General features: G+C 39.6%; 2 protein-coding genes across 2 annotated transcripts; both read left to right on the top strand.

Moving 5' to 3' along the window:
• The first annotated feature begins 450 nt into the window (after window positions 1-450).
• LOC122827390 (macrophage mannose receptor 1-like) lies at window positions 451-5,862 on the top strand. The gene is made up of 6 exons (XM_044110274.1): window positions 451-485; window positions 584-720; window positions 852-1,092; window positions 1,177-1,352; window positions 1,483-1,531; window positions 5,646-5,862. Exons 2-6 carry the CDS (start codon window positions 642-644, stop codon window positions 5,860-5,862), a joined length of 762 nt encoding a protein of 253 aa, XP_043966209.1. The 5' UTR covers window positions 451-485; window positions 584-641.
• On the top strand, window positions 5,754-21,585 carry LOC122827391 (transmembrane protein 47-like). Its single transcript, XM_044110275.1, has 3 exons — window positions 5,754-6,117; window positions 12,905-13,045; window positions 16,730-21,585. The coding sequence occupies exons 1-3, from the start codon at window positions 5,889-5,891 to the stop codon at window positions 16,906-16,908; spliced, it is 549 nt and encodes a 182-aa protein (XP_043966210.1). The 5' UTR covers window positions 5,754-5,888; the 3' UTR covers window positions 16,909-21,585.
• Window positions 21,586-23,016: the final 1,431 nt, after the last annotated feature.

Below are 23,016 nucleotides of genomic sequence, written 5' to 3'. Positions count from 1 at the left end.
ATCAAAAACATATTTGGAGTGGTTTTGATAAGATGTTGGAGAAATTCTTCTATCTCCTGTGGCAACCATTCAGCTGTGCAAAATGCCTGGATGGACCTAGCTCCGCCTTTACGACACAGCTCCTCCTCTGAGGTTTTAATTGATTAGCAAATGCCTTGTGAAACTGTGCATCAGCTGAGCTCGTTACACTTCTCGGTGCAACGCTGGTAAAAATTCTTTCAAGGGTTCATAGAGAAGCCATGTTGTGATGACTTCCTGAAGGCGGAGCTTCAGAAAGAGCCGGAGTTTCTTAAAAAGACAGAGGCCCAATTTCAATGCATTAAATTATGACGTAAAATTTCTTTTAACAAGTCATATTTACACATAATACTGCCCCTTTAAAGTTTGTTGCTGCATCATTATAAGTTTCAAAAGGTTCAAGGATCTTCATACATCTGCTGTTGGCTCAGTTTGCAGTGTCGACTCCGTGTTTTTCAGTGATCTGGATTTGTATGATTTCTATTTATATTTATTTATTTGTATGATTTCTATTTATATTTATTTTTATTTATTTCTATTTGTGATTTGTATGTCTCCTTCTCAGATGTGCTGTCATTTCCTCCATCCCCCATGGGGGCACCAAAACCTTTAACTGCACAGGAATGACTGGTCGGATGTTGACCGTGAAGATCAGCACCTCATACGGCATTCTGACAATGTGTGAGCTAGAAATATATGGAGGTTAGTGAAAGCTGTTTTATATTTAGAATCCACTGTAAAAAAAAAAAAGAAAAAAAGAATCAAACTTTTTGGGCCAATGTTTCCTGTGAACATTGGCCCAACATGTATTTATGGAAGCCATATTTTCCCAGAACCGGCTGCTCCCTCGCCATCCTTCAGCGCAGTGGTGATGGGACGGAGAGGAGCCGATGTGCAGAAGAAGCTGTGCTGGTCGGAAGCCTTGTTGTACTGCAGGGAGCACTACTGGGACCTCCTCAGCGTTCGCAGTGAGCAGGAGCAGAGAGGTTTGGAGGCAGTGTTAAAAACACAACCTTCCTGGCAAACGATTGCTTCCTCCGTTGCTTCCGGACATGTGTGGCTGGGACTGCGCAGGTATCCTCCAGACTGCTAGGCCAGTCCAAGGGTTCAAGAACTGTAAAAGTGACATTTTTAGTGTCTGGATTGTTTTTGCTGCAGGTGTCTGATGGGGAGCTCGTGGCTTTGGATGTCTGGTGCTTCTCTGAGCTACATTTACTGGAAAGAACAACAAATCTGGCAGGTCACAAGTCCCTGCGGTGGCATGGACGCTGACGACTCGTTCTACTGGAGAAATTTTCTGTGTGGAGAACACTTCTATTTCGTCTGCTTGAAAGGTAAACCAACAAAGAGTCCAAACATAGAAAGAAGATTTTTTTGTTTGTTTGTTTTAAATCTTTCCAGGGGGAAAATGTGGAAAATGTAAACTGCCATTTTTTCCCCCAATCGACCCTTCTGTGTCCACAGAATTTGAGGAAAACGGGAAGCGTGTGGAATTCTACAGTTTCACCAGACAGTAAATGTCCCCCAGGAAGACAAACTCTGGTTTCACTCACATCACTCAGTCTGAGCTCTCTGTAGCATGCGGCCTTTTCAGGACAGCAGACTTAGAAGTTTTGAAATTATACCACAAAACACATTTGTCCTGCACAGTAAATTGGAATGCTTTGCTCTTTTTGGGTGTTAGAAGTGGCAATATTGTCCAAAAATGTGCAATCTTCCAACTGTCGAGTTACAAACTTCTAACAAAGCACTATATTGTCTTTGTCTGATATTACACTATCATTCCTACAATCTACATATTTTTTTGTGTCAAAATATTGTTATTATCAACTCAAATTGTAAAAGTCCTCGATCGCTTTTTCCTGGCAGATCTAAAAGTATAAATTCTAAATGTTGGCATGAATTAATGTTCGATACAGATGTTTTCATTCTTTCAGACTTACTTTCTCTTTTTTCTGACATTAAATCAGACTAACCTTTTCCTGTTTTAAGTCTGTTAAATTGACCAAAATTATTTCTCTTTGCTAAATTCAACAATAATATGAGGGAGTCGGCTTTGATATATATATGTGTATATATATATAAATTTTAAAAAAACTTTTATTAGACATTGCCATGGTGTTTTACTTTGTTGTTCTATAGACACTTTGTAACGAATTTGTAAGTTAGAATGATTGTAAAATCATTGTCATTGTCGATAAAGACTCTGACCAGGTTCAAAGTGGGGTCTTGTCCGGGGTTTCATTCCCTTGATCTCCACCCTGGAAAAGTCACCAGTCCATCACAATGCAAGTAAACGTTTAATGTTTTTATTCCTATTTTCATGATTTCATATATCCAGTTACTTCAACGCATTGTAATAAGTAATGTTGAATGATAGCATTAGAAATAGAGCTAAGAGTTAATGATGTTGAAAATGAGATCAGAAAGTTTTGGGAATTGCAAACTGATGCGCGGACCAAGCTAATGAAGTAAGGCAAGCTGATGTTCAAGATGTAACTTTCAAATTTCATCAGTTTAATGAGAAAAAGAAAAAAAAACAGTAATGAAAAAGAGCAGACCAAAGAAAATATCTGCACTTGGTAAAAAGAGTAAATTATAAAAGGATAGACATTTATTTGAGTTTATGTTTTAAAGAGGAACCTTGAGAAGTGCTGTTAGACAAATTTGAGTTATTTCTTTTTTTTTTTACTGCAAGGAAGTCTGCAGAGCTCATTAGAAATTTCTTTGTGGAATAAAAACAATTTAGAATTCAAGAAATCATTCAGAATACATAAAGAAATGGGATTAATGAACGATTGTGTCCTTCTAAAAGACGAGATATGTAGGTTTTCAATGGCTGAATCTCTTGTAACTGGGTCTGGGACTGGAGAATGCTGAAAGTGAATAGTTTAACTTTCTTTAAAAGAAAGCCTCACCTTTCATTCAAGGCTAAAAAACACATCAGTCCAGGCTTCTTATTTTGTGAGCCAGTTTTCCTGACTGCCTCATTTTCTGAGGGTCATGCATGCATCCTTGCAGTAGCTAAATGAGGTCCAACATAAACCTCAACCCCTTTGCTCAGTCAACTTTCTACTGTGGACTCCTGTAAGTCAAGTTTCACGTCTGCTAAAAGTTTTTTAATGATCCAGTGAAGAAATTTGCACACATTATTATTCATTAGTCCTCAGAGAACCTGTTATTGACAACAGTCCTGCTGTCTCACCTCATGCAAACGGAGCCCTGATCACTTTTACAGCCTGACAGGTACAGAACATGCTACATTCAAATTGCTACATGAAGATTTACGGCTTCCTTGGGTCTCCAAGCAACCCAATCGGGGTCAGGTGCAATTTGGAGGCGTGGGTTCTTCCTTTTCAGCCGTGATCCCAACCTCAACAACCTGTACTTGTGTGCAAACGCCCACAGAATTTGCCGGAAAGTGTGGTGTGGTGGTCCTGTGTTAGAGGGTTTCAAGTAATCTGTTGTTTTTTGAATATTTAAAATGGTCTGTCCAAAAAAAGCTTGACATTTACTGGACTCTATGAAAAAAGAAAGAAAGGAGATGCCTAATCTTTTAACTGGTCTCGCTCATTGAAGACTAAGTCTATTTTCCTGCAGCCATTATGCAGCTGCGTCTCATGTTTCACAGACTGCCACACAGGACATCCCAGAGATCCTTGCTTCTCTCTGTAAGGAGACGAGCAGGTGAGAGAATGTGCCGTGTTGCAATTCGGAAGTGTTTTTCTTTTTTTTTTTTTGGTTGAATGAAGCGCGGTGGCGTTACATTTGTGAAGCCGTCTTGATTCGTCGAAGGAATCACTCTGGAGTTTGATACGGAAAGCAAGCACACCTCCATCCCTGCAAGACGTACTTGGAGAACAAAGAAGCGATGAAGATGTACTTTGAACATTCCTAGGAAAAAAAAAATAATATATTTTTTTTCTTTTTTAGATAGCACTACAGAAACTTCCTGTTGGAAAGGGCCTTACAAATAAAAGGGCTGAGAATAGAGGGAAGTGGGAGGCACATGTCGAGAAATGTGATTTTTTCCTCTGCATACTCATGACACAGCCAATGATCAAGCAGGGAGGCCAAGAAAGCCATAGAGCTCAGGTTCAAGGAGACGGAGCTATCCATATGTTTATCTGACCGGAAAGAAAGAAAGAAAAGGAGAGACTGATGGATGGGAAAAGATGGCCTTGTTTACTTCCCATCACTGGAATATTAAGGGATGATGAAGGGAGGCAGAGGAGCAGAACAAAGGAGAATAAGAAAGCAGCTGACAGGAATAAAAGAGATGGAGTGGAAACAAGGTAGTGTCACTAAAAAGAAAGAAGCCCAATATCTGGCAACTTTTTGAACTTTTTTTTTAATAGGTTTTTGTTTACATTAAACACAAAAAGGTAATCTACTGAGATTATAAACAAACACGACGCAAAAGTGGCACTTTAGGTTCATTTTCCAAATGTCTTGAGTCTAAAATAATAAGGAATATGTTTATATATGTATACATCCATCCATCCATTTTCTGTACATCCTCGTCCCTAATGGGGTCGGGAGGTGCTGGTGCCTATCTCAAGCTAACATTCCGGGCGAGAGGCAGGGAAACAGAGGCAGACAGGACAAACAACCATTCACACACACACTCACACCTAGGGAGAATTTAGAGAGACCAATTAACCTGACAGTCATGTTTTTGGACTGTGGGAGGAAGCTGGAGAACCCACTCATGCACATGGAGAACATGCAAACTCCATGCAGAAAGGTGGGAATCGAACCCAGGTCCTTCTTGCTACAAGGCAACAGCTCTACCAACTGCACCACTGTGCAGCCCCAATATGTATATATCTACATATAAATTTAAAAATAGCAGAATTGTATTTTATGACACTCGTAATCCAGAAATGCATTTTTTTTTCATTCATTCACTTGTGTTAAATACAGAAAATGCCAACTACAAATCTACAAATACATTTTCACCATTGTTTGGCGCTTTAGAAACCAGATGGCTGCGCTGTACATTATTTGGCTAAAAATTCACGCCAGACATCAGATGTTTGATTACAGGTGTTATGTTCCTTCCACTTTACAATAGCAATCTAATATTTGTTGTGATATCCATCCATCCATCCATCCATTTTCTTTACACCCTTCTTCCCTAATGGGGTCGGGAGGGTTGCTGGTTCCTCTCCAGCTGCGTCCCGGGTGAGAGGCGGGGTCACCCTGGACAGGTCGCCAGTCTGTCGCAGTATTTGTTGTGATATCAAACCAAATCCCACCAGATTAAACAGAAGTTTGTGGTTATCAGATGGTTTTAAAATAGTTTCTCACCCTTATTTTGCCTACACGTGGAATTCCAGAAAACAGATTACAAAGCACATGGAAATATTATTGGAAGAGGACTGATGTGTTTTCTAATGCCAACTGATCAGTTTGATTGGCAGGCCTTACGTGATGTCATCGCATCTTAAAGCAAAATTTTAAATTTACCCAGACCTTTTTTTTCTACAATCCTTTTATTATTATTACTCACATGTAAAATTCTCCAGAAGAAACTCATACTTCATCACAAAACTGGAATATTACTCTCAGAAGGTGTCATGCATGTCTTCAGCTCTCAAGTGTCCATCTGGTTGTCTTTTTAGGACCCGGTTGCACCTGCAGTTTTTTTTTTTTTGTGAAGCCGTTGACGTCAGCTGGAAACGGCACAGGTCTCCGCCGCGCGGCGGCAGCGGTGCCCCAACAGGCGCAGCGTCCGTCCAGCGCGCATCGCAGGCGGCTGCCGCATTCCGCCAGGTTCCCGCGACGCGCCTCGACTCCCTCTCTCCATTCCCACGCATGCACCCTCCGCTTCGGCCGTGAGCCTTACGCGCCTCTCCGACCCCGCCATGTCCTCGGCCGTCACGGAGACGGAGGAGTCGGCGCACAGCTCCCCGCTGACCCCGCTGAAGCTGGTCGGGCTGGTGTGCGTGTTCTTGGCGCTCTGCTTGGACGTGGGAGCCGTGATGAGTCCGGCGTGGGTGACCGCCGACGACCAGTACTACCTGTCTCTGTGGGAGTCCTGCTGGAAGCCGGGGAGCTTTGAGAAGTGGGAGTGCAACAGCACACTGGACAAAGGTACACCAGGCGCACACAGTCACAATGTTTGGTTCTACTTCTGTCATTATGAACACAATAAGTAACCTCTAATATAGACAAATACAATGTAACTGAAACAGTAATTATTGTGGATTTGAAATGAGAAGCTTTCATCAGGAGAGATCTCCTCTGATAGAGTATGTTTGATTTCTTTTTCTTTGTAAAAATACATCAGAATTTTTCAGCTTTATTTAATTATTTTTTACAAGTCATTTTAGAGTATACCTTGGCACATCACTGACATCTAAATGCTATACAAGGGACAATAACGCATAAATTACCGTTCTAGGATTTGTTTTATTTTCTAAGTTTGACTTTAGAATTCCTTAAAAATTCACTGCTGCTCAGGTAGAATAACTTTTAGAAAAGTTGGCTGTAACTTGCTAAGAGTTTTGTCACTGTAGTTTCTAAACATAGCTTGTGCATTTCTTTCTTTCTTCCTGTAGTTCTTTGATTGTAATTTGACAGGATGAGATTACATTCCATTGCAACCCTGGCTGTCTTCCTTGAAGGTCAGCCTTTGCCGTCTCTTCCACAGCTTCCATTAGGTTTCCTTTTAGGGTTCTCCAGTATTTCTCTCTTCCTGTACCTGCTAAAGAAAAGCGCCCTCCTCCCACAGCATGACACCGCCACCACCACGTTTCAAAGTCGGGACTGTGATTCGCAGAGCTGATTGGCTAACCAGTGGATCTTTGCTGTGCTCCATGGCTCGCGGCAAACCTCCAACCAGACTCCTCCGGTTTTCCCTTTGCCACTCTTCTGTTCCACAAAGGCCAGATTTGTGGGGTGCCCATCAAGACTAATTACCTTGCATCAATTTCCTTCAGCCGATTATTTATGTCTCAAACACAACTGAGGAGCATGGACTCTCAGGGGTGTTGCCACTAACTTGAAGCTAATTATTCCACGTCCACGACTCCAAACGGCAGGAAGGTGTGGAGGGAAGGAAAAAAAATGCTGTCTCATTTCTTAGTTTCAGTTCTGGTTTGCTGTTTGTCGTCATATCCAGCCGTATTTCACTAAGTGATAGCGAGGTTGTGTTTTAGCCCCGACTCCCTGGGAAATGACTGATGACTTGTTTGCATACCAGTTTGTTGTGGTACTGGACTGAGTTGGGAGTGTCGGTGGCTGCATATGTGGAGTGTGTGTGGGTGTGTGTGCGTGTGCCAGTAAGAGGCTACCATCTTGAGCTGACCTATTTCTGGACATTCTTCTCTGAAGCCCTTGTAAATATTTCATGTCACACTCTGATTTCTCTGTTGTTGCGTCTCCGTTCCCCCCCCCCTCTCTCTCTCTATTCCCCTCATAGACAGCAAACACACACACACACACACATTCTTTCTTTGCTTTTCACACATACCTACTCACATCCAGACCCAGACTCCCTAATTAGGTGTCTGCGTGAGTGTGTAGGTGTCGGCTTGGGTGTGTGTGTGTGTCTTACCATTGCACCTGCATTGATCTTAAAACTAAGTTCTGTCTTGCTTGTCGCAACTGTCTTGGGTTTCTTTAATTGGGTCATTTTTTCATTCACTAATGGTTCTGGGGTTTTTTTTTGTTTTTTTTTCTAAGATATCAAACTTAGCTGAAAGGTGTTGTAAAATGCTATGTAGGCAAAAATTTTGGAAGACGTATAACACAATTGCATGACATTATACACTTGCAGTGCACTTTGTTAGGCTCACCTTGCTATTACCTGGTTGGAGCCCATTTAACCTCACTTTAATTCCTCATTACCTGTACTTAGCAAGATATTCTTTTAAGATTTTAGTCCACATTCAAATGCTATGGCATCTTAAACGATGCTAAATTATTGCCCAAAAGTTGGACCAAAGTGTGTCAAGAAAGCGCCCTTTGTGTAATTACACCATGGATTCATGCCTTCATGATGTTCACATTAAATTCTGACCCCACCGTTTGAATGTGGCAGCTCACATCAAGCCTCATCAACGTGCTACCAATGCATCATTAGCCGTGTTTACTTCAGCAGTTTTTCTTAATGCATTTTGAAGTATCGCAGTAGAAAAGAGATTGATGGAAACGGCAAAATTCAAATTAACCTCCTCAATTTCTAGAAAAATGTGTCCACGCTCTCTTGTTTATTGCAGCCATATGCAGTCAACATCTGACGACATTACGCATTACATAGCCTGGTTCATTCACTCCTAACCAATAAATGGATCAACAGAATGCTGTCCCTGGGTTATCCATGTCCATCAAGCTAATTTTAAAATTAATGACATTAGCTTATTGAAATTGACAACGTTAGCTTAGCTAAACAGATAACTCTAGCTGATTTAAACAACAGCACTAGCTTATTTAAACCAACAGAGCAAGGTTATCTAACAGTTAACTTTAGCTGATTTAAACAGACAGCACTAGCTTAGCTAACAGAAATCTCTAGTTGATTTAAATCGACAGCGTTAGCTTAGCTAACAAATAACTTTAGTTGATTTAAACAGACAGCGTTAGCTTAGCTAACAGATAACTTTAGCTGATTTAAACAGATAGCACTAGCTTATTTAAACTGACAGTGTTAGCTTAGTAAAACAGATAGCGGTTGTTTAATTTTACTGGGAGGATAACTACCTCACAGCTGCTGATACAGAAGGTTTTCTGACCTTTTTAAGTTGCTCATTGTCGTAGTGCTAGCTTTCAGCGTTAGCACAGTTAGCTGCTGTCAGATGAAGTGCAACAATTAGGGCATATGTGAATGTTTGTGTAGATTTTGACACTTGTGAGCACCTTTGAATAATTTGTCCTTCTAGTATTGATTATATTGAGATATGAATTATTTTAACTACCCTGAAACATGGAATAATTGGAGCATTTCTCACATAGTGTCATTTTTCAACTGTTTGGAAGTAGATGCAAAACATGCTGCAGGCATGGGTTTTGTGCAGTAAATGCACCCAGAACCCAATCAGGTCCTTGCAGAAACTGGGGATCTGCTGTTTTTCTGAGGGGAGCCTCAGATGCTGAAACACTCCAGTGGGCTTTTGTCCTTACAGGCAGGTACCAGATGCTTCTGCCTGTCAGTCACAGAGGCACCCTCTGAGACATTTAAGTGCAAAGCGAGGCGTCGTTTTTCTTGCTTTTGTCTCCTAAGGCATTGTGAGATCAGTCATCAGTGAAGACAGAACGCCCGCCCTCCCTAAATTTGGTCTCCCCATTCTCCTCTTCTATCATCATTCTCTTTCACTTGTATTGATCCACTCTGGGCTTTTTTTCCCCGTACAATTGAGCAAGATTTCTTTTCTCATTTTTGCTTTGTTTCATACATCTTCCCGTCTTTCATTGTTTCTCATCCCCCCCATTTATTCCCCCTTTGCTTTGCTGTCCTTAATGACTCCTTTGTTTATGCATTAATTATTTTCTCATTGTTATTTAGCCACGCTCCTCACCTCACCGTCTCCCTTTGCTATTTCTCCACGGTCACGTTTCATCCCCCTCTTTTTGTTTTCTTCCTCCCTTCCCGACTGCGACTCCCCTCTCAGAGCTCCCTCCAGAGACGCTCGTTCTATTTGTAGCAGCTGAAGAAAGAATCGGAAATCTTGTAATATATATAGGTACAGTAGTCACCAGCGTTCTTATGTGGTAGCATGCTTATTTTATATACGGTTGTTTGGTCTGCTGATTCCATGTTTGATTGGTTTAAAATCTTGTAAGCTGTCTGAAAAAATTCATATGTGCATCGTGTTCCAGATGGTGTAAAACTAAGAGCACTTAAAGAAAAGAACATCCATAAACTTATTCATGTTGAGGAAACTTGATTTTACAACTAAAGCTTTTTTTGTTTGTTTGTTTTAGTCTGAGTTGCTGTAAATATATGTATTTTAGAAAAGTCCAATATAGTTTTAATAACTCTGTTTTTGTTAACTTTGTGGGGATTTTTGGGGTTGTTTTTTTTTTTTGTTTTTTTTTTTTGCTCCAACAATTTGGTTGGATTCAGAATAAATATATCAAATTTCAGTTTTAATCGCGATTGTGACTTTTAACCTTCTTCAAGGTGGTCGATACGACTTGAGGAGTGCTATATAAATGCAATCCATTAGGCTTTTATCTTCTCATTTATTTATTTTCTCTGGCCAGTGTCAACTATTGCATCAGAGGGGCAGGATGCAGCTCAGTGCCACAGTATTTACTCCACTTTAAGAAATTGTACTGAGGATTTTTATCTGAAAAGTGTGGAGCACATGTGGGTCAATACCTTTTTAAGCCATCTTTCACATGCATTTGAAGTTGCAAGTCATTTTGGGACATGGCTCTGGTATATAAATTTGCTTCAGATTGGCAAATTCATACATTTGCCGCATATAGAACAGCAAAAATATTTGTCACTAAATAGTCAACTGTTAGTTGTCTCTTCTAGTCAACTGAATAGTGAACTATTTAGATTGGATGGACTTTGACTTCACCACTCTGATAGACAAACTTGCTTCAGAATGACCTCTATAATTATATTTGATGGATTTTTGAGTTGGCCATTCCAGTTTTTGTATCTTTGCAACAAAATGACTAGCCTTAAGAGCTCTTGATCTTTATTTATTTACTTTTACAATAAAAAATAAAAAATAAATGAAGTGAAGATCCACAATAAACCTTCCAAATAATCTCTAATTTGGCTTTGATTCGTGAACGTGACGGTGGGAAAAGTACGTCAGGTTGAGACGCGGCTAACGCTAAACGATTAAGCTAACTTCTTATCTCGTTCCTAACATGTGAAGCACTCCTAATTTGTCTCAGTGTACATTAGTTTCTATAGCGACGCCCTGTTTTAAACACAGGGCATAAAAGCGGCTGATCTGCACGACAGCTCGGGCTATCTCTACAGGATAAGGAAAGAAATGTGACTTGTTGCCATGCTAATCCCGTCACATGGCAACAAGTCACATTACAGCAAAAGGTATTTTTCAGTAAGCAGCAGCACAGAACAACATGTTCTGTGTGTGTTAGAAATCTGCACGTTTGCCGGCTCCAATTTAAATGTTCTGCTCCAAACCCTCGTGTTTGTGTGCAGTTGGAAGAAAACGGCTGGCTAACAGAAACAGCATGGTAGGCCTATTTTACAGCAGGCGTCCTGCTTTAAGTAAAAGGAAAAACTCATTGTATTAACAAGCCAGTCCACTTTCACACCAATGAAAACTTGGGGGGTTGGTTGGGGGAGCGTGAATTGTTCTACTACAAACCGACAGCATGTGCTTTGAATTTAAAGGCAGGATTTCTTGTTTTAACTCTCACATGTTAATATTTTCTCCTCGGAATCCTCAGCATCTTGCTGCAGCTAGCAAGATGCTAGTGGGCTTGTAAGTTTATCTGTTTGTAACTTTTCTTTTCTGCGGGAGGAGCAAGATTAAAACACGACCAAAGATATTTATGCAAAACGTATTACGTTTGAGGAAACCTCATTTTGATGACGTTTTGAGAATGAGAACTGAGTTTTTTGGGGTTTTTTTGAGAGAGAGAGAAAGCATTGGAACTTATAACTGGAATTGTATCCTCTTAGATGGTTGAAAACAGTGTTCTCATATAGTGTGAGAGTTAAAACCACTACAGGCCCTACATTAAGCATGAAAATTTTTACCCTTTCATTGATTTTACAAATCAATCATGATCAAAAAATTGTTTTTTTGTTTTTGTTTTTGTTTTTTTGTTTTTTTTTTTACATAAAGATGTAGCCTAAAATGAGGATTTAAGTTAGGATTTATCACTTAAAAACGTTGAGTCTTTATCGAGTGTCACATTTACAATCAAACATGCTTCACTCAGTTTTGCTAATATCTAATACACTTCAGTGTTCAGCTTATTGTACATTTCAGCGTGAGTTTGGTAGGTTTGTGTGTTCTTGCTTCTCACTGCCCTTCAACCTCAAATGCTCCCCATATACAGACGGAGATAGATTTTTGACAACAAGCCAGTGAACCTTTTAGCCAATGCCTTTTGAAGGCTCAGGTGCTTTTGCTGCTCTCAGTTCTTTACCTTCACTCTCTATCTCAATGTGCCGAACCCACCGACCCCGTCCCCCTTCCTGTCACCTTGCTCTACTCATCCATTTAGACTTTGCTCAGTTTCTCCTCTCCCGCAACTGGCAATTGCAATTCTGCTTTTCCAAACACTCCTCGCTCTGTCTTGCTTCTCCCTTCCACACCTTGTTTGCTCCCGCGCCGCTTTCCGTCGCACGCTCCCCCACCCCCACAGATAAAAGCATTATACCTGATGCTTGTAAATAATAGAGCAGTGCAAAATGAGAATGATTTGTCTTGTTTGTGTTCTCCCAAGAGGCATATTTAAGGCATATTTTTTTACATTAATTTGTTTCCCAAAATGCAAAAAAGAAAGAAAAAAAAGCATAATGCTGCTATTTTATGCCTTGCTTGAACTCCTTTTTTGAAGGACTACAGTTGGTTGTTTTTCTACAAAGAAAAAAATGCTAACATAAACACTGATATTTTTGAGGCTGGGAATAATGGAATGAGCATAAAGTCTAAATGTTCCTGTTAAAATTCCAGGTTTTGTTTAAAACTGAGATCTACCTTTAGATACAATTACAGCATTTAAAGACCTGCCATCTTTTTTTTTTTTTTTTACCAAATTAGCTCATTGTCCAAAGGTATCAGTCAGGAGAAGGGTACAGAAATCCACACCATTTTCTGTAAAGACTGACCCTATAATGCCAATCACTAATTTGCATCAAATTTTCGTGTCTTTATGTTTATTAAACATTTTACTGTTTTACTTCTTCTTTTTCCCCATCCTCCCCTTCCAGACTGGCAGGTTGCCACACTGGCCTTGTTGCTAGGGGGCGGAGCCTTGGTGTTGATGTCATTCCTAGTCGCTTTGGTTGCCGTGTGCATCGGCACAAGACGGCGGTTCTACGCTCTCGTTGCCTTCATGCTCTTCGCCGCAGGTCAGCGCACACTCTAGACGAAACACTGTGTTTTTTCAAAAATACTATGACTGTTTTTTTTGTTTGTTTTTTTTTTTAGTTGTCACGTTGTCACATTACAACCAGAAATTTCAGAATATTTTATTAGAATTTCATGCAATAGATGAACACAAAGTATCAAAAAACGAAATCCTTTTCTGACTTAATAGTCTAAGCAAAGTCTGTGATTTTAATGTTAAAGGTCCTACTTAGGTCACACACTATTTAATTACCCAATTTTCATAAGGTTTTCAAATGAAACTCTCACGCTAATCCTTATTTCCTCATTTAACCCAAGACACACACCTGCAGTATCTCACACTCACACAGTTTTCCGCTCTCTCACTCTTCAGAGGAAATCCTATTTCTATGGTCGACTATGAAATGTGGTGTCACGCCCGCCTCTTTAACTCTCCCGTCATCCCCTCACTTCAAGTCCAACAGCAACCCAGCTTCTCGCAGCGTAGAATGAGGAGACATTTTCATTTATTCATTTATTTTCTTATATCTGCGATGTGATTTATTTTGAAAAGCAGGATCTGTTTCTTAGCCGTAGCGAACAAACCTTAGCATGACTAGCAGCTGAGTGGAAACCGTCCCGACTTTAAGGGATGACGCAAATGTGCTTAAAGTGTGAATATTCCAAGCACTTTGAATTAAACAGCTTCGTTTTTCTACTCCAGCAGTTATTTTGCAGCTCTGCTGTTGAATTGTGCTTCTGTGAAACTTCCTTTAGTGTTACTGAAAACACGTCTTGTTACAATAATGGAGCCTCAGCATATGTTCCTCTAATAGCTATAATTCTATGATGTCCCTCAGATTGCTTTAAGATTCTCTTTATGTTAAACACGGCAGGGTGTCTTGTGATAAAAGGCCTCGAGACATAATGCCTCAGCAATATAAAGCGGTTCGCTTTTGCAATTTGCGAACAATGTGTTACCTTAGTTACCAAGATCATACTGAAAGCGAAATAGAATTGAGTGCTGTTTTAAAGGCCATCTGGAGTTTAGGGTTAACCAGAATGCACAAGATTAGCAGCAGTGGGGAAAAAAAAATAAAAAATCAGAGTTTTACCGAAGCGGCAGCGTGTGACTTTTAGCGTTCTTAAAATTGTTGACACAACAGCCTTGAGCTTTTAAGCGATGCCTCTAAAGCTCTGCTGTGGTGTTTGCTAGCAAGCTGTCATTGGTTCCGGACGTTAGAAGGCTGACATGGTTTGTTTGCAAATCAGGAAGTTTGGAGAATATGAAGGCTTATGTATTTATATAACCTTCCGTAAGAATTTAAAAACCATTGAGCTTTGAACATTTTGTGACGATAACCACAAGCCTAAATTTATCTTATTGGACTTTTCGGTGGTTTATGAGTGCGTGACAAAAGGAACATTAGACATTACACATCCTGTGGTGTTATATAAAATTATTTTTTGTCCTGGTGAACACTGCGTCCTCCCATTCAGAATGCAAAAGTGAAAGAAAGAAAAACAATCAACACTCAACATGTACTTCTTTTCCTTTGATCAACCTAAACCTTTTTTACATGACATTTTAAATACTGACCACAAAAACTACATGAACCCTTGATGAATGATCATCAATCAGATTTAATGTCAGAAAATGATAACCTCTCTTATGTTTCCACATATTTAATATTATAAAAGGAATCTGCGCCCATTAATTAATTTTGATTATCTGCATTTTGGAGGCTTTGTTTTACTAACCCCCAGGCCTGATTACTGCTTGACTGTCAAGTCAAGAAATGGCTTAGCTAATACTTTGCTGACAACATGAGGTAGACTACAAGATCTCAAAAGCAACGCATGACCTCCCCATTTTAAACAAATTCAAGAACAGATGAGAAACGGACTTCGATATTCATGGCTCTCAGTGGCTCAGAAAAGATTTTGGAGTAGGCTACTCAAAATCTGGGCTTAAATCTCATTCAGATTCAATTCACAAACTCAAACTTAGGAATTTAGCTAATGTGGCTACATTGAACAAATTCTGTTTAAAAAGAAACAAACAAAATTTCTCCAAATTCATGTAAAATACTCAATGGACAACCCAAGACCAAAGCAATGGGAAATCATTGTTAAGGATCACTAAAATGGTTGTTGCTGAAAATGTACACAGAAAATCTACCTGAAGCACCTATCTAACATCTGATTTCCAGTAACTTCTAGAGTTTGCAGTAAACTTTGCACTGACGTACAGTTGGAAAGGTTTGGACATGAATGCACACGAAGCAAATTAAGTAAGTTCTTGCAATTGCACAGATGTCTTTAAAGACATAAATACAGGGAGTATAAGGGACACAGACAGAGCGTGGTTTGTAAATCAACACAGAAGACCTTTGGGAGTGACACACAGAGGAAGTATTGAATAAAAGTGGTTTGCTATCTTATTTGTCTCGTGGTTTGCTCAATACAGAGGCGACACTGGGACTTGCAAAAAAGCATTAGGAATAATACTTTGCTGCATCTACAAGCAAGTGATGAAAGTTCATTCACTCATTAGACTATTCATGAGATGCATCTATCAATGGCTTGTTGACACAAATAATAAATCAATCATCCACATGGCAGAAACTCAATACATTTAGGCATCTAGATGTGATGAAGACAAGTTGCTGAAGTTTGAACCAAACATCAGAATGAAGAAGAGGATCTAAGTGACTTTGAATGTGGCATGACAGCTGGTATCAGACAGGCCGATGCTACTATTTCAGAAACTACTGAGCTAAGAGGATTTGTCACAGCCGTACAGCTTCTGGGTTTACATGAACTTGTTCTAGAAAGAGAAAATATCCAACGAGGACAGCAAGCAAAAATTCTTTGATGTTAGAGGTCAAGGCTGACTTCTTTAATATAATTCACATAACTACTTTAAAGATAACCACAAAAAAAGTACAGTCAGGATTTCCGGAAGATCCAACTGCAAGGAGCTGAGGACCACTTTTGCTTCTGGCAGCTAAAAACAGGAAATGGTTACAGTTCACACTACCTCACCAAACTGGAACCGTTATCGAGTGGAAGAAAGTTGGCTGGTCCAATGAGGCTTGATTTCGTCTCCAACATTCAGACTCTACAATTTAGTGTAAGCATCAAACCCTCATTTCATCCTGATTTGTATCAACAGTTCAGACTGGTGGTGGTATTTTGGATATTTTCTTTGCAATTTCTTGGATCTTTGGTATCAACTGAGCATTGTTTACACTCCACAGTCTACCTGTGTATTGTTGTTGACAATATCCATCTTTTAAGGCCAACAGAGTACCCATCTTGTAATTCTAGCAAGATGCTTCATTTAACACAATTCAAATGACCTCATTGTCTTTTTGTGAACATGACCTTGAACTCTGCCCTCCATAATCTCCAGATGTGTATTTTAAGTCTTTAATGTCAAAATTGAGTTGATGGTGATAAGTCACACTGTGATACAGATAACAGTATGGTCTGAGCTTGGCAGTGCACATCCATTTGTTGGTGCAATGTTATTGAAGTGGAGTACTTCCACTAAACTAAGCTGTTTTCTAATTGTGGTCATATTTAAGAAATGCTGTTCACACTTGTTCTGCTTATTCTCTGTTGATGCTGAGCACAGAATGACATTGTGATTGTACTTTAAAAATGACATCTTGTGTTTAACCATGCCTTGTCTTCTCCAGTTGTCCTCCAGGCCTGCAGCTTGGTCCTCTTCCCCATCAAGTTCATCGAGAGTATCAACCTGAGGATCTATCATGAATTCAACTGGGGCTACGGGCTGGCTTGGGGAGGGACCATCTTTTCCTTTGGTGGGGGAGTCCTCTACTGCCTCAACCCAAAGAGCTATGAGGATTACTACTAACTCCAATAACAGCTGGGAACTTCACAGCTACATTGTGGCAAAGAAGTAAAGATGGGGGTGGAGGGGTTATGTTTTTTTTAACACCTGATTTCCCAGGATGTGCTGGAAGTAATGAACATCAGATTTGAGTGCCCCAAGCTTTGACCGTTGGAATTAAAGCCGATTGTCAAGATGTTATCTTTTTTTGCCTCTGTCAAAATAATTTTTGATGCGGACTCATCATCTTGGCAGACTTCTGTTACAGCCTTCAGAAAACCTGTTGACCATAGTCTCAACAACTCTCCCTCTGTTCTTGGTTCCACAAACCCAAGTTTGTGACTCTGTTAATTAGAAAATTGTTGCATGTTCTTTGGCTGGGTCCCTTCGAATTTCTTCACCTCGGTTTCCAGCTCCGTTGTCAAAACCTACGGCTTGGTTAGACGTGGAAGCCGTTTTGTTTTTCAGAGTCCTTTGGAGTCCCTAGGGATCCGCAAGGGTGTGGAAGCGGATCACATCCTCATAACTTTTCAACAGACAGACTCTTCCTGGAGGAAGGTGAGGGCAGGAATAATAAAAAAAAAAAAACGTAAGACACCCACTCAATATTCCGTTATCGACCCACTTGTCTGTTACCACGGCAACCCACGGGGAGTGCACATGCAGCTGTCATGATTGATTACCCACGGTCGGGGATTGTAAGACAGTACGGCCCTCCGAGGCCTCAAAGCATCTTCGATTGCCAATTGAACGGAGTTTCTCCAGCCACCTGTCATTTGGTGTACGGTTTCGCCCTCTGGTAATTCTCTCTGTGATAAAGGAGTGTTGTCAGCCCGTCAGTAGTCAGGTTTACATGCACAACGGCCATGAGATAAAGGAGGATTGTTCTGAATGGAATCTTGTAATTATGCACTCATCTGATTGAGATTCCTCGGGGTGTTCATGTCTTGTCTCGTTTCCTGGCTGCTTTTGGTGAAATTGCTCGGCCTTCTTGGGGGTGATAAAGGATGGTGTGGTTCAGTCTGATGTAAAAACAATATCTCACACAAAAATCACATAGGTACCTTTAAATGAATTCAAACGGGTGCAGAGAAAGGGTAAATGTTCAATCTTGACTCTTTAGAGAGGGCAGTTAATTGGAGATCATTCAACTTTTCTTGTACTAAGTAATAGTTTTATCATGGTTCCACATAGTATTCAAGAATTTACTCAACAGTACTCCATTTGTGCCTTTCTGCAAGTCATCAACACATTAGGCTGTATTCAGTATATGTGATCAAGCAAAGCAGTAGTGGCAAGACCTGCACTTCTACATTTTTGCTATAATCCATTTGAGCTTGTAAGTTGGGTGTTCTGTGTTCCCAGAAGAAAAAAAAAATATATGCTTAACTCTGAAATAGCTACGCTACGGGTGGAAGATATTGGCTTTAATGGGAAACTTAATTTTTGTCAGTATCCTGTGCCTTGCATTGCAGAAAGCCACTGCTACTTCTTAGCTAGCCTCTCAGTTTAAAACAAAATGCTAGCAGAATTTTCCAGATCACCGTATCTAATAACTCCTTATAACCTGGATCTGCAGTAAACACAGTCACATTCTACACGTCAGCTGTGATAATGCACAATGCAAATATGTTGCTACATACAACATATTTGAACAAATGAACGAAAAGCTCTATCCGTTGGTGTATGTAACCATGGCTACTGACATATAAGTCGCTCCCAGTCATAAATTCAAACTATTTTCATGGACCAAACTGTTCTTCTCTTGTCAACTGTAAATGTCAGGAACCTATGCATCACTCAATATGTAGTTTCTGGTTGAAGACGTTCTGGGATGTGCTGAGTTGCACAGAGGAAGAAAATGTCACAATTAATTGATCTAAGAAATGGTAAAAAAGAAGTAAGTCTGGTATTTTACTTCAACACTCTATTGCATTTCAGAAAAGATTAGCTGACAATTCTGTTTTCCCTGCCACATAATCATGGCCTGACATTTTTATCCAGATTGTGTCATATTTAGATTTTTTTAATATGTTATTCCTCTGCAATATTAAAATTAGTTAAATATTAAAGTGTGACAAAAAAGCAAGCTTTATAGAGGCAGATAATTTTTTATGTATTGCTGTTTAGTTTTTCAGAGGTGCCATCATTTTTTTTTTATTTATATTGATTACTTTAAGGGTTCCACTATAATTCCTAAGTCAGTATTTTTTTAAGAATTTATCAGCTATTTTCAAAGTGTCTTTTTTTTACCCTACATTCTGTTTCCTGGATAACTTTCCTCTTCTTGGGAACTCATTTTTCCGCCCCACTCTCCAGGTGTGTAGGGATTTGAATGCAAAGCAGTTCTCCTGTGGATATTTGGAGATTCAAGCAGCGTCTTTCATTCGCTGTCCTTCCATTGTCACATATTTACCGCGGAGCGCTGTCATGCAACCGTCATCCCAAAATAGGATCCAGGGCGACTCCCCAGCCACCAGAAACAAATGAAGGACTTGGACGGCGGCCACCCGCTTCAGGGAAATGACAGAAGTCCGTTTATTTCACGTCGACAAGCATAGCAATGAAGGTTTGTACATCATACTAAGAATTTATGTTGTCTTTTTGACACATTAAGCTTCTTATTACTGTTCTGTGCTTTTCTCCTATTGTCATTTTGGCACCGCTTAGATTATGTTTGCTGCATTTTCCAAAACTAAAACTCTTTTCTGTTTCGTCTTTGTGTCCAAAGCAGCAAGATTTTTTTTTTTTTTTTATGCGACACCTTTTTGGATTTTATTTTATTTTTTTAAAACAGATTTTCCATCTGGTTTCATCTGGTTTTGCCAGCAGATCCTAAGCATGGCTAAAGCAGTTCCAGGCTAAAGGCTCCTATATCCAATCAGAAAAAACTCTTGTACTTTCTGACAAAGAAAGCCAGAGTGTTCCTCACTTTGCATATTTTAATAATCTCAGGATAGCCAGTCCACACATATACATCACACAGGTTTTTTTCTTTTAAATCCACTTTAAAAGAGTCTTCAGAAATCCTTTTGTTCATTGTAGAACCTCTCAAAATTTGGCTAGTCTTGTATTTTGACTTGTAATTTTTGTTTTAATATCAACCCCTTTGCAAAGAAAAACTGCTTCTATAAAATCAGCTCACTTTGAGTGAAAAAACCCCCAAACATTTAATCCAATTAGTAATTTACTGTTCCACCAACCAAAGTCACTCTCATTCCTCCCAGTAATTGACAGAATAAATAGCTACTTAACAATAATGACTCAACTCATTAATTAAAGAATGTAAATGTAAAGTGAATTAGAAACATGGAAAAAGTAGTGTAAATATAATGCAGTGTGGTTACACTGAACAGCGAACTGCAACATTTACCAAAATATATGTTAAAACATTAAAATCACGTGATTTTATGTCTTGCTCTTTTCTGACCACTTCGATTGAGCTGCAAACAAAAGAAAATGGGATTAATTTCAGTTTACTTGTATCACGACAGCTCAAAGCAAAAGTTATGTCAAGGCACTTTACAAGAAAAAAAAATGCATCAACTGATTTTAAAATGTGCAAAAACACACAATAAATAAACACACTCCAAAACAACCCAATCGTAACATTTTCTTTTGGTTTTGGTTACATTTTAGCCTAGAGCTGCTTTATTCATGCTGTGGATTTCGTCCAATCTGGACAATTATCGCCACCTGGTGGCACAGCATAGCTACTGCAGTGACTTTGACTGGAATCTCACATGGTATTGTTTCAAAAGGAGATTTTGTTTTGGTTATTTTGTACCGCCTTTCTATTTTTATGTCTTATAGACGATCACCATTTCTTATTTCATGACAATTTTCCTAATTTGTCTCATCTCAGGTGGTCTAAGGGGGACACATCTGATGGATTTATTTAGATTACAGCCATCACTTTGCTTACGATTGTGCCATTTAAGCTTTATCGGGGCGTTTTGCTGACTATGGATGTTTTCGTGAAGCAGCTACACTTTATCAGAGCCGGGAGTTAAAATAAGCACGCATGTTTCAATGATGGTTTAATAAAAGCTAGACGTGAGAAGATACACTGATGCTTATTAAGACACACAAAAAATACTCTATAAAAGGTTCAATCCCACAACAAAGACTTGCTGAACTATTTTCAAACTCAGGCAGTTGCTTGTTGAGATTGTTCACCCTGGATTTGAAGCAGATTAAAGTACTCTATTAAAGAAATGCAGCGTTTCTTTAATAAATCAGATCAGACTGGGTCAGTTTGAGTGCAATTGGATTTTTTTTTATTTTTTTAAAAGAACAAAAAAAATATTTACAAGATCCTTCCTGCACCCGGACGATGCTTCTTTCGTTTCCTATCCCTTTGTACGTTTTAGCCGAGGTCTGACTTAGCCGTGACTGTTAGCATTTGTTTGCTTAGTAACAAACTTAATGAAAAGTAGAGGCTTGTAAACAGAAACAGCTCCTTTTTTTATATATATACTTCCTCTCCCAGTAGACTGGGAGGGGCAACACTGTCTAATGATGTGCGTAGGGATTTAGTGTGGATGATTGCACAAATGTACAAGTATGCGTGGCAGGCAGAAGAAGAAGGAAAAAAAGAGTCTTATTTGTGCATGTGTATTGGCATGTTTTAGATGCCGTCGTAGAGATGTCACTAATCAGCATTTATCTCTTTGTACACATTAAAGCACTGAACTGAGAGTCTCTTGTGTCACTTTGTCATATTGTTCTTTCTCCTTTCATCTTATTCCCCCCATGCTCCCCGGTTCAAATCTATGCAAATCATTTTTTATCTAAAATTCATTAAAGCCGCTCCATGTATTCTGTAGAGCAGTGGTCCCCAACCACCGGGCCGCGGACCGGTACCGGTCCGTGGACCAATTGGTACCGGGTCGCGCAAGAAATAATTAAATATGTCCGTTCTATGTATTGAGTCTGGAGGAGCTTTTATTTTGAAAATCGTACGATGCCGAGGGTTGAGTCTTGCGCCAGCTCACAACGCGCCACCCCTTTCGATCCTCACAACGCACGCAGTCCCCCCCCCCCCCCCCCCCGGTCCGCAGGAAATTTACGAAGGCTTGGGCCGGTCCGCTGTAATAAAAAGGTTGGGGACCACTGTCTTAAAGCACCGACTCGAGCTGCAGTCTATGCTATAAACGCTGTACATGAGAATAAGATTTAATAAAAGTGGGGGGAAAAAACTTAGTTTGAACAATCTATTGAGAATCTGTTTTGGCTTAAATTAAATTTTAAAATGCAAAACATTAGAAAACGTACAGTTTTTCCTTCCACTCAACTTTCAATCATTAGCGTTAACACTCGTAACACTTTTTGAATTGAATTAATAGTGCAGTGTTCCACTTTTCTGAGAGAGCCCAGCTTTCTGTCAGCTGAAAACCACCAAGATTAATAGAAAAAACTTGTGATAACTCACTGTGTGATGAATACATAATATATGAGAAATACTTTCTGAATAAACTTTTCAGTTGCATCCTAGTTTACTGAAATACACTTGGATAATGAAGCCCTGTTTACCCGAATCAAAGATCTAAGAATTAAACTATTTATGAATAAATTATATCCAAATGCAACATACCACCCAATTCTACTAGAGTGAGAGGAGTGTATTCAGTGGTTCCAGCTGTGAAACGTGTGCTTTGTATCTTCATTATTGCAGAGTTTCTACAGGATATTTTAAATTGTACATCTGTGAAGTAACTGGAGTTTTTGTGAGGCCGGATTTGCGCTAATCAGCATTTATCTCCTTTACACATTCACCGTCAAGCACATCAGAGAGAGATCTCAGAGTGACGTAACAAATAATTCAGTCCGATGTCTCTGTTGTTTACTAAACCTTGAGGAAATCACTACAAAAACCATATCTTTCTAAGACTCAGAAGGCCACGTTATGGCAAAGATACTGATGTAACTCCTAATCTGGGGCTCTGCTACCCTCTGCCGTCCACTTTGTGTATTAGCAACAAGAGGTGAATTTGTTCCAAAGCCATTCCAAGTGTTCCGTCACTTACTTACTTGTGTAATTTTAGTCATTACCCACCTGGGAAAAAATCTGCATCATAAAAATTTGCGTCTTCTGCTAGTTAAGTCACTACTTTTTCCAAGCTTGGCCTT

This window comes from Gambusia affinis, linkage group LG24 (assembly GCF_019740435.1).
Source record: "Gambusia affinis linkage group LG24, SWU_Gaff_1.0, whole genome shotgun sequence".
NCBI classification, from domain to species: Eukaryota; Metazoa; Chordata; class Actinopteri; order Cyprinodontiformes; family Poeciliidae; genus Gambusia; species Gambusia affinis.
The sequence above is the reverse complement of the archived record's forward strand: the minus strand, read 5'-3'. Positions and strand labels throughout refer to the sequence as shown.